The following is a 12,435-nucleotide window of genomic DNA, read 5'->3' on the forward strand; positions in this document are numbered from 1 at the left end:
AAGGGGGAAATAATATCCACTGAGAATGTCAGGAACTTTGCAACAGTCAATTATATACTAAAAAATAACTACATTATAGTATCAAAAAGTGCCAAGGTAACATTAAATTAAAACTCAGTTGAGCCAAAGAGCTTGCAATTTCTATAGAATGGTCAGCAGAATATCAGCAAAAAGATTATCGTAAGGAAAATAAGTACCAACAGGATCAAATCACTGCGACCATAATTAGCAAGTAAGACTACTTTCGCACTTGAGGCAGAGGACCCGGCAGGCAGTTCCGCTACTGGAACTTCCTGCCGGATCTGAAAATCCAGACACAAACGGATGCATTTGTGAGACGGATCCGTCTCACAAATGCATTGCAATACCAAACCCGTCTTTCCAGTTGTCAGAAAAACGAATCCGGTATTTTTTCTTCTTCTCATCTTTAAAGGTCTGCGCTTGGTCTGGATCTGTTTTGCCGGAACACTTGGGGTCGGAAATGGCATTAATGCATTTCAATGGAAATTATTGCCAGATTCGGGCAAGTGTTCAGAATTTGTGGCCGGAGAGAAGACTGCAGCATGCTGCGGTATTTTCTCCGGCCAGAAAACGTAAGAGGGACTGACCTGATGCATCCTGAACGGAATGCTCTCCATTCAGAATGCATTAGGATAAAACTGATCAGTTTTTTTTCCGGTATTGAGTCCCTGTGACGGAACTCAATATCGGAAAACAAAAACGCTAGTGTGAAAGTACCCTTACATTATGAATGCTGATAATATTGACTGCAGACCAAGCCTTCCAACGCGTTTCACCAATGGCTTCTTTAGGGGCCCTCATTGACTAATGCACATCTTGATGCTTATCGCAGTTCCTGCTTTTCTCAGTGGATATTATTTCCCTCTTTGACTTTATCAATATAACCTTAATGAAAATTGTATTTTTATACTGACTTTTCTGGTTGCTGCACGATTTGTAGGTGTTGTGCACCCCAATATAATAGTAAAGCCCATTGTATCAGAAGTTTAAGGTACCCCCACAGGCCGAGAAAAACAGCTGGTCCCCCCACAGGCCGAGAAAAGCAGCTGGTCCCCCCCACAGGCCGAGAAAAAGCAGCTGGTCCCCCCCACAGGCCGAGAAAAGCAGCTGGTCCCCCCCCACAGGCCGAGAAAAGCAGCTGGTCCCCCCCACAGGCCGAGAAAAGCAGCTGTGTCCCCCCCAAGGCCGAGAAAAGCAGCTGGTCCCCCCCACAGGCCGAGAAAGCAGCTGGTCCCCCCCACAGGCCGAGAAAAGCAGCTGGTCCCCCCCACAGGCCGAGAAAGCAGCTGGTCCCCCCCACAGGCCGAGAAAGCAGCTGGTCCCCCCCCACAGGCCGAGAAAAGCAGGCGTTGGTCCCCCCCAAGGCCGAGAAAGCAGCTGGTCCCCCCACAGGCCGGAAAGCAGCTGGTCCCCCCCACAGGCCGAGAAAGCAGCTGGTCCCCCCCACAGGCCGAGAAAAGCAGCTGGTCCCCCCCCACAGGCCGAGAAGAGCAGCTGGTCCCCCCCACAGGCCGAGAAAAGCAGCTGGTCCCCCCCACAGGCCGAGAAAAGCAGCTGGTCCCCCCCACAGGCCGAGAAAAGCAGCTGGTCCCCCCCCACAGGCCGAGAAAAGCAGCTGGTCCCCCCCCACAGGCCGAGAAGAGCAGCTGGTCCCCCCCCACAGGCCGAGAAAAGCAGCTGGTCCCCCCCCACAGGCCGAGAAAAGCAGCTGGTCCCCCCCCACAGGCCGAGAAAAGCAGCTGGTCCCCCCCCACAGGCCGAGAAAAGCAGCTGGTCCCCCCCACAGGCCGAGAAAAGCAGCTGGTCCCCCCCACAGGCCGAGAAAAGCAGCTGGTCCCCCCCACAGGCCGAGAAAAGCAGCTGGTCCCCCCCACAGGCCGAGAAAAGCAGCTGGTCCCCCCCACAGGCCGAGAAAAGCAGCTGGTCCCCCCCCACAGGCCGAGAAAAGCAGCTGGTCCCCCCCACAGGCCGAGAAAAGCAGCTGGTCCCCCCCACAGGCCGAGAAAAGCAGCTGGTCCCCCCCACAGGCCGAGAAAAGCAGCTGGTCCCCCCCACAGGCCGAGAAAAGCAGCTGGTCCCCCCCACAGGCCGAGAAAAGCAGCTGGTCCCCCCCACAGGCCGAGAAAAGCAGCTGGTCCCCCCCACAGGCCGAGAAAAGCAGCTGGTCCTCCCACAGGCCGAGAAAAGCACATTGCTGGTCCTCCCACAGGCCGAGAAAAGCACATTGCTGGTCCTCCCACAGGCCGAGAAAAGCACATTGCTGGTCCTCCCACAGGCCGAGAAAAGCACATTGCTGGCAATCTATGAATGCAGTAAATTACATATTAGCGGTGATGGCGTTCTGGAGAACTTTGACTTGTTTAGTGAGCCTGAATTTTTGCGCTCAGGACTTACCGATTCCATGTTGCGGGTTACTTGCTGCAGAACCATCCTAACCAGACGTAAAAGCCAGTGCAGCATCGGACAGCACTAAAGGGTCCCGCGGAGAGCACTGCATAAACAGCTGCTGTTCCATAGTCAAGCTGGAAAGACAAATGTAAACCGCCCTGTGAGGAGAGCAACGCCGACTGTAGCGCCCAGAGGAAACGCTGCCGGAAGACTCTCCTTACAAATCACCAATCTTACTATCTTTAGGATCTGCTCATAAAGTTCATTTATTGTGTAATGTGTACAGGAGGTAAGTAATGGGTTAACAGGTTTACTGGATTAACACCAGATTAAAGGTGGATTTACGCAAGCAGCAGATTGTCGGGAAGGAAGCGATAGTAGGCTGCTCGTAAAGTGGAGGTGAAGCGCTGCACCTCCGCAGTGCGAGGACAAGGGACCACTGTTTAGACCGCACAATCTTCTGCCCAGAGACGATAATTGGGTCAGTCATCGGGTGATCGGCAGCACCTTTACACAGGCAGATTGTGTGAACGAGTGTTCGCAGGATCCGCCAATCTGCCCGTCCAAATCCACCTTAAGGCCTCTTACATACATCAGTCATTTAGTCAGTGTTTGGTCAGTGATTTTCATCAGTGTATAATGGAAAGATCTGCACCTGTTCTGTGTTTCTGACCTGCAACTGGTTTTGGATAGACATCACTGACCAAAACACAGACATGCGAGAAGACGTTCATGCTTAATGGCATACATTTTAGCCTATGGCATTTGCCTACTATATCCCTTTCAAGCTGACACTACACTTAGGGCTCATACACATAGCCGCGTGTAGTCTGGGAAACACGGACCGCGTGTCGGCCACATCTCCCAGACTGACAATGGCTCCTCTAACTCAAACCCACTGCATCAGAGTGATTTATGATAGATTTCCTGCACCTGATCAGGTGAGGAAATCTATTGCACTGTACCCGCATCTTCATGTGGGCACAGTACAGTGGACCCACAGTCAGATGGGAACTCACTGCATAGTAAATTACTACGATGTGTCAGTCAGTAAGAGACGTGGGCCATGTATCCGAAACACACACTGTCGTGTGCTTAACCCCTTCTAGAGTTACTACGGCTGAGGAAAGACATGTTCATCAGAGACAGCTGCGATTTGGGTGGATGAAAGGGGTGTGGGCAAACTTTAAAAAACTATTAATCCAAAAGACCCCCCCTTCCCCCACCAAATAAGGCAAGAGCCTATATGCCTCCAAAGGGAAACATTTCTTTTCTGATCCCAAGTGGATTCAGAACAAGATTTTTATACACTTCCATAAGGCCCCTTTCATACAAGAGAGTTTTCCACGCGGCTGCAATGCGTGACGTGAACGCATAGCACCCGCAATGAATCCCGACCCAGTCATTTCAATGGGTCTGTGTACATGAGAGTTTTTATTCACGCATCAGTTCTGTGTTGCGTGAGAATCGCAGCACCTTGATAGGGGCTTAGCCTGAATAGGCTCTGCACCTCATGGTGCCATTGAAACATAGGTTGCTAGGGGCTTTGGGTTTTCTGCCCTTTTCCCCTGTTCTGTTCCCTTGTGTTTTTTTATCTTCCCCAGGTGAGGTAAGCCAGCTGGATACCGGGCAGCTTCAGGATTGGTCAGTTGGGCTGAAAGGCCAGTGATTGTTATTGGTTAAGTCGGTTGCTGTCCGGTTGCTGGGCCCTGTTCTATTTTTATCTAGGTCCTGGATTGGTTGGCGGAGCGGTTCGGCGGGAAATCTACCTATTTAAGAAGGTATCGTACCTGAGGAGTTCAGTCGCCGTGTCATGAACAGAGAAGAGGCTTGTCCCGCCCGCCCTCCCTGAATTTTTTGTCACGGTCTTTGTTTCTTTTGAGGGGGGGTTAGTCACTCAGAATTCTGGGTGGATTTAAATTAATTCAGTAAATGGACTTGAATATTATTAATTTGGTTTTATATTGGTTTAAATGGTTGAGTTATGTAACCCCCAATAATTTAATAAAGACCGCGGCCTTTTCATCTATTTGAAGTGTTTGTGTATTATTAATTTTGATAAAAGGTTATTGTTGAATATGGCACCATCTATATTCTGAGTTTTTCACGCAGCTCCGGCTCCATAGAAAAGAATGGGGCTTCAGTGAAAAACGCATTGTGATCTGGATGTAACCTGGATGCGATGCGTTTTTCACTGTTGATTGCTAGGAGATGTTGTTTGTAAACCTTCAGTTTTTTTTCACCCGTGTGAAAAACGCATCAAAATGGATTGCACCTGCGCAGAAAAATCTGAACAACTGAACACAATTGCAGACAGAACGGACTGAACTCTGCTTGCAAAATGGTGCGAGTTTTAATGAACGCATCTGGACCTAATCCATCACGCTCGTGTGAAAGAGGCCTAAGTATTACTGTTAGGGCTCAAGCACACGACCGTATGTATTTTGCAGTCCGCAAAAAATACAGATGACATCCATGTGCATTCCGTAATCAGCTGGCCCTTCATAGAATTGTACTATCCTTGTCCGTAATGCGGACAATAATAGGACATGTTCTATTTTTTTGCGGAACAGAAATACGGACATACAGAAACGGAATGCACACGGAGTTACTTTTTTTTTTGTGTGGACCCATTGAAGTGAATGGTTCCGCATATAGTCAGCAAAAAAAAAAAAAAAAACCTGTGTGCGCATAAGCCCTTAGGGCTTGTTCACACGACAGTTGCCCCTCCGTTGCCGTATTGCGGCCCACATATGGCGGGTCCGCAATACACGGGACACCGCCGTGTACATTCTGCATCACGGATGTGAACCCGGATGGGTTCCATTCCGTGCCCCCGCACCACAAAAAAGATAGAACCCTTGCTCTATCTTTTTGCGGAACAGACGGATCGCGGACCCCATTCAAGTGAATGGGGCCGCGATCTGCATGCAGCAGCCCCACGGCCGGTGCCCGTGCATTGCAGACCACAGCACATGCATGGAGGGGCAATGGTCGTGTGAACAAGCCCTTATTCTAAGAAATCGTCTAAGCCTTTCTTGAAGCAATCATCAGTTCCGGGATGGATCCAGACCCATTGAACTTGAATGGGTCCGTGATCCGTCCGTTCCGCAAAAAGATAGAACAAGTTCTATTTTTTGGCGGAACAGAAGCACAGATCAGAACCCCACGGAAAAACTCTGTAGTGCTTCCGTTCCATATCTCCAAGTGAATGGGTCTGCATCCATGATGTGGAATGAACACAGCGGTTGCCCATTTTTTTAATGAGACTATGGTGACGGATGCCACAATATGACATCCGTGTGAGACATCCATTTAACATATACGTTTTTTTTATATACATTAAACGTAAGACAAAAACATTATATGAACCCAGCCTTAGAAGCCGTTTTTGCTGCATGTCAAGCAGATACGTTTAGACATACAATAAAAAAAATTTACACAAATGTCAATTTTGAGGTAATCTATCCTTTTCAATACGTTTTTGTGAAACCTTTTTTTAAAATAAAGAGCGTCACAGCCAGGGAGAAGGTGACAACCATTGAGAAACAGGGCAGTCTCCTCCTCCCTGTACCGATGCGAACATCAGCATACCAGGCAGGAGAATACAACAGGGGCCACAGCGGGTGAACGGAGCAGCGTCCAGAATAAAAATAGTAAGCCCTATTAGATCCCCGCTGTATGCCCTACATACCCGGATACTTAGTTTATAAAGTCGGGACCCATGAAAGGTCCGCTTTAACTCACTTTCACTATTTTGCATCTGTTTTTGAAGGCCAAAGTCAGACTTGGGTTCAAAACATGGAAGATGTGCAAATCTTCCCATTATACTTTCTTCTGGTTTTGGCTTACAAATACTGGTGCAAAATACTGACCAGATACTGACCATGCAAGTGGCCACAGTGACAGTGTGCGCTAACTGGTGTGAACCCAGCCTAAGCCCCCATGCACACAACCGTGCTAGTTTTGTGGTCCACAAAACATGGATGCCAGACGTGTGCTCCCCGCACTTTCCTGTTCCACACTATTGTAGAAATTTGTGGAGCCACAGAACAGATATAAGGAGGCGGACAACACGTCGTGCTTTCCGTATCTTTTGCGGCCCCGTAGAAATGAAAGGGTCGAAGCAGATCAGATGTAGACCGAAAACACGGTGGTGTGCATGAAGCCCAAGACTGCACTGCTGAGAGATTCTGATTTCGGAGAAGTGCGGTGTTTTCATTGACAGCTGGTGTGGATTTAAACCAATGTTCACATCGTTCTGCAGATATTCGTGTAGACAGTGATTTCAAAAGCGGCGGCCAAGGTCTCCATGACCTTTTTTCCAACAATAGACAAGGATGACATGTTACTCCAGGTTACTTACACCAGCGTTTCTGATCAGCAATTAAAAAAAAGTAATATATAGAAAATCTGAGGGTACCTTAACCAGACTGGACGCACTCCGGGCACAGTCTCAGCAGGACATTTCCAGTGGTGGCACAGTCCCTAGAACACAGAATGTGAAATCATCCCATCACTCGAGGCTTACGATTTACATGGCATTCAGGAGAGGCCTTACTGCACTATTGTAAAAGAAAAATAGTTTTTTCCAGGATCATATTAATTTCAACCAAATTTAGGGACAAAAAAAAAAGAACAAAACTTGAATCCAACAAGGGCATGAGGAAGTGTTGGACAGTAGGATGCCCCGATATGAGCATTATCTATAGTATGTTGTCATTCTAATATTTCGGTTATAAACACAATAAAACATTAGGATTTCCCCTGTCATGAAAGCATCTATGCGTGCAATTTAAAGGGGTAGTCCAGTTTCATGAAACGGATGACCTATCCTCAGGATAGGTCATCAATTTTGGATCGACAGGGGTCTGACTCCCAGCACCCTTGCTGATCACCCACTTGAAGGGGCTGTGGTCTTTGTACGAGAGTTACATCTTCTTCAGCATTTACCTGCTTTCTGTTTTCTACCCCCTACCTTCCCGGAGCTATAACCTTTTTTTGTGGAACAAGTTAGGCCCCTTTCACACTGGCGCTGCGGGAAAAGGTGAAGGTGCGTTGCGTGAACATGCACGATTTTTCCGCGTGAGTGCAAAACATTGTAATGCGTTTTGCACGCGCGTGAGAAAAATCTGCATGTTTGGTACCCGAACTTCTTCACAGAAGTTCGGGCTTGGGATCGGTGTTCTGTAGATTGTATTATTTTCCCTTATAACATGGTTATACGAGAAAATAATAGCATTCTGAATACAGAATGCATAGTACAATAGCGCTGGAGGGGTTAAAAAAAATAAAATAAAAAATTTAACTCACCTTAAGGCTACTTTCACACTAGCGTTCGGGTGTCCGCTTGTGAGTTCCGTTTGAAGGGGCTCACAAGCGGACCCGAACGCTTCCGTCCAGCACTAATGCATTCTGAGTGGACGCGGATCCACTCAGAATGCATCAGTCTGCCAGCGCTCAGCCTCCGCTCCGCTCAGCAGGCGGACACCCGAACGCTGCTTGCAGCGTTCGGATGTCCGCCTGGCCGTGCGGAGGCAAACGGATCCGTCCAGACTTACAATGTAAGTCAATGGGGACGGATCCGTTTGAAGATGACACACTATGGCTCAATCTTCAAACGGATCCGTCCCCCATTGACTTTACATTGAAAGTCTGGACGGATCCGTCTGAGGCCATTTTCACACTTAGAAATATTTTAACAATATAATGCAGACGGATCCGTACTGAACGGAGCCACCGTCTGCATTATATGAGCGGATCCGTCTCAGACGGATCCGCTCTGAACGCAAGTGTGAAAGTAGCCTCATCTACTTGCTCGCGCAGCCGGCATCTCTTCTGTCTTCTTTGCTGTGTGCAAGAAAAGGACCTGTGGTAACGTCACTCCGGTCATCACATGGTCCGTCACATAATCTTTTACCATGGTGACGGACCATGTGATGACCAGAGTGACGTCACCACAGGTCCTTTTCCTGTACACCGCACAGAAGAGAAGCTGGGCTGCGCGAGCAAGTGGATTAAGGTGAGTTAAATTATTTTTTATTTTATTTTTTAACCCCTCCAGCGCTATTGTACTATGCATTATGTATTCAGAATGCTATTATTTTCCCTTATAACCATGTTATAAAGGGAAAATAATAATGATCGGGTCCCGATTGTCACCTAGCAACCGTGCGTGAAAATCGCACCGCATCTGCACTTGCTTGCGATTTTCACGCAACCCCATTCATTTCTATGGGGCCTGCGTTACGTGAAAAACGCACAAAGAGGAGAATGCTGCGATTTTCACGTAACGCACAAGTGATGCGTGAAAATCACCGCTCAAGTACACAGCCCCATAGAAATGAATGGATCCGGATTCAGTGCGGGTGCAATGCTTTCAACTCGCGGAATACTCGCCCGTGTGAAAGGGGCCTTATACTTTCTAATGTGACCATTTAATACTGCTATATGATGTAGTGAGAAGCTGGAGAGAGAAAAAAGTGGTGGAATTGGAAAAAAAAAAAGATTAAATGTCCGAAATCTGTTTTATCACCGATCGCAGACATTAGCCCACGGTGTCTACTGTGTGATGCAGCAGGCAACCGGCAGTTATGGTGCTCCCTATGCTCCAGAGTGGGCACCATCTTTAAAGACCCGACGTCCACCATACATGTACAGCGGATATCGGGAAGGGGTTAAAGCTGTTCTTCCCATTCAAGTGAATAGGAGAGGAAGCTGTAATTACCCTGCAGCTAAAGATTGAAGAGAATGCAGCGACCAGCAATCTGATATTGATGACCTATCCTGAGGATAGGTCATCAATATCATGAAACCAGACTACCAATTTAAGGCTAGGTCTACACGACGACATTTGTCGCGCGACATTTTGTTGCACCAATTCGAGATGGATTTTTCTGCGACTGTCACGTCGTAGTCGCATGTTGCCGTGCAACACCATAGACTGCCATTATAAAAATCGCGCGACATTGGTGCAACAAAATGTCGCGCGACAAATGTCGTCGTGTAGACCTAGCCTTATGGTCTGCAAACTATGGCTCTCAAGCTGGGAGTTGTAGTCTTAGTGCAGACCACATTTCATTATTAAAATTATGGAGGTCATGTACCAACGTTCTATGACCGTTTTTTGGTGCAGAAAAGTAGAAAAATTTGATGCAAAATTTGTGACTTTTTTTTTTTAGCCATTTCCCACACACTCACCACTTCTCCAAAAAGTGGGCAGCAAGAGGCGGGCCGCAGGCTGCACTCATTCAATAACACGCGCACCATAGAAATGGCGCGGATCACAAGAAATCAACTCCTGCTCCTGGTTGAAGCAGATTTCTGTTCTTGCATAAGAACAGGAGAAGATGCCACAAATTTATTGTGTGTGTCGTGTAATAAATAGATCAGACCTTCTGCCAGCGTGGTTTTTTAAAAAAACTGGCGAGTGAATCTTTAGTGAATAACCCCCAACGGTTTACAGGATATAGAGAACACCTGAAGGTCGGCCGCAGTTTATATAAATCTGCATGGTACGATTAAAAGGTCATGTTACAGACAACAGAATTATTGCAAAAAACTAATAGCTACAGTGCCAAAAAGAAACGAGATTGCCAAACCTAATGATGGAAATGTACCAGAGGCTGCGTGTAGGGCTGAAACAATTACTCGGTTGAATAGAGTGATTCGACACAAAAAATCCTTGATGCAAATTTTTTGCATTGAGGATTTGTTTGTGTCATGTGACCACGGAGCGGGAGTGAAGCGCTTGCTATTACTTACCGCTCCGTGGTCACCCGCCGGAACGTACCACGCTGCACTTTCAGCCCTGACACATTGTCAGGACATGACCCGACGCTCTGTGATGCCAGTGCAGCGCGTGGAGACGAAGATGGAGGAGCTGCGGAGCGGAGCCCCTACAGGAAAGGTAAGTACTGGCCACTTCATGTTCACCACCTCACTGCAAGAAACAAAGTAGGAGTGAGGACGCCGCCATGAGATCTGGGCTGACATGGTGCGGGCAAGGAGGATCCGGGCGGCCGGGGACTGCAGGCGATGCGCACTTGCAAGCTTCATTACTGCTGAGCTCAGGGCTTCCAGAGCCCAGACACAGGCTATGAAAAGCATCCCGACTGGGCGGCGGGATTGCGAGCGTGCGGCACTAACACTCTGCAGTCAATGGGACGATTAGCAAGAAGCTGAAGAGTCTGGAGAAGGGCACAGTCAGCATGGAGGGGGCGTATGTAATAAACACCGGGGTGTGAGCTGCAGGCTCAGCAATAATAGGAATGGAAACTACTATAGGGAGCCCCCCCATAAATCAGTGCTCAGGGGTGAAGTCCTCATCTCAGGAGGATTGTGACTGAACCTGAGAGAGAGTGCCTTCATGAACAGAATATATATGTCACCGAGTCATGCTCTATGGCTGGATGACTTACCTCCTGCTGTCTGGGGCACTCTGGACCGCTGCCGCCTGGTTTATCACTCAGACTGGCTCTTGGGGGGGGCAAGCTGATGACACTTAGGAGAACGGAGCTGATGGCACTGGGGGATAGTGGAGCTGATGCACTTAGGCTGATCGCAAAGTGGGGAACGAAGGGTGTTGGGGACTGATGGCAGGGGGTCTGATGAGTTTTTATAAAGGAAAACAGTCTATTAATTTATTTTTTCTTATTAGATTACTCTATTAATCGTAAAAATAATCGGTAGAATACTAGATTTCTAAAATAATCGTTTACTGCAGCCCTAGCTGCATGGCACTAGAAACCGCCTTCTTCCACTACGAACCCAGGCTGTAAAGACCCTCCACCGACTAACCAACGTCAGCACAGTGCCAGTGCCATCAGTAGGTAGACGCTTTGTCAGAGGTTCTGGGCTATCAGTCTTAGGGTCCATTCACACATCCCGCAAAATGCGGAATGGAATTGCGAACGGAATTGCAGACCCATACATTTCTATGGGGCGACACGACGTGCGGCCCCGATCGGAATTGCGGACCCGCACTTCCGGGTCCGCAATTCCGATCCTGAAAAAAATAGAACATGTCCTATTCTTGTCCGCAATAGCGGACAAGAATAGGCATATTCTCTTAGTGCCGGCAATGTGCAGTCCGCAAAACACGGATGTGTGAATCTGCAAAACACACACGGATGTGTGAATGGACCCTTATGTGACAGCTGAAGGGGTTTGGATGCCACAGCTCAATTGTGTGCATCAAATGTATGACGACCATGTAAGACATTACCATGACGACCGGGTCCATGTTGTAGTCCGCCAACCACAGATCTGTACAATACAGACACCAATCCCCATTTTTCTCACTCATATTACTAGAAATCACTATTGTAATACGGACAAGAATAGGACAGGTTCTAGAATTTATGGATGCGGAAAGAAAGAAGATGACATCCGTTTTTTTGCCAGACTCATAGAAATGAACAGGTCCATGTGCAGTCCGCAAAAAATGTGGACTGGATACGGATACAAAATACGGTGGTGTACATGAGGAGGTCTAGGGGACTTTAAGGGACTTGTGTCTATGATGTCCACACACCTTTAATAACACATTGTTCCATCAGACAAAATTGTAGTCATCACATAACTTTATAGTTAGGACTAGTGTTGAGCGAAGCGAGCTTCGGATGTTACATCTGAAGTCGCTTTGTTCAAAACTTTTGGAGTAATACTGTACAGAGATCCGTTTCTGTACAGTATTAGCCATACGGTAGTGTGAAAGAGGTCTATTTCAGTGTTTTGCGGTCCGTTTTTCACGGATCAGTTGTTCAGTTTTTTTGTTTCTGTTTCCGTTCCGTTGTTCCGTATGGCATATACAGTAATTACATAGAAAAAATTGGGCTGGGCATAACATTTTCAATAGATGGTTCAGAAAAAACAGAACGGATACGGAAGACATACGGATGCATTTCCGTATGTGTGCCGTTTTTTTTTGCGGACCCATTGACTTGAATGGAGCCACGGAACGTGATTTGCAGGAAATAATAGCACATGTTCTATCTTTCAACAGAACGGAAAGAACGGAAATAC

The 12,435-nt window shown here is 47.6% G+C and overlaps 1 protein-coding gene across 3 annotated transcripts in view; it reads right to left on the bottom strand.

The window, feature by feature from the left end:
- The window catches only part of MTFR1 (mitochondrial fission regulator 1), a 49,242-nt gene that overhangs the window by 23,877 nt on the left and 12,930 nt on the right, over window positions 1-12,435 (bottom strand). For all 3 annotated transcript variants that reach the window (XM_044293745.1, XM_044293743.1, XM_044293744.1), the window contains 2 exons: window positions 6,833-6,897; window positions 2,416-2,543 (listed from right to left, as the gene is read on the bottom strand). In XM_044293745.1, coding sequence (XP_044149680.1) covers window positions 2,416-2,481 — 66 coding nt within the window. In that variant the 5' untranslated portion in view covers window positions 2,482-2,543; window positions 6,833-6,897. The remainder of the gene's footprint in view (window positions 1-2,415; window positions 2,544-6,832; window positions 6,898-12,435) is intronic.

This window comes from Bufo gargarizans, chromosome 5 (assembly GCF_014858855.1).
Source record: "Bufo gargarizans isolate SCDJY-AF-19 chromosome 5, ASM1485885v1, whole genome shotgun sequence".
Classification (NCBI taxonomy): Eukaryota; Metazoa; Chordata; class Amphibia; order Anura; family Bufonidae; genus Bufo; species Bufo gargarizans.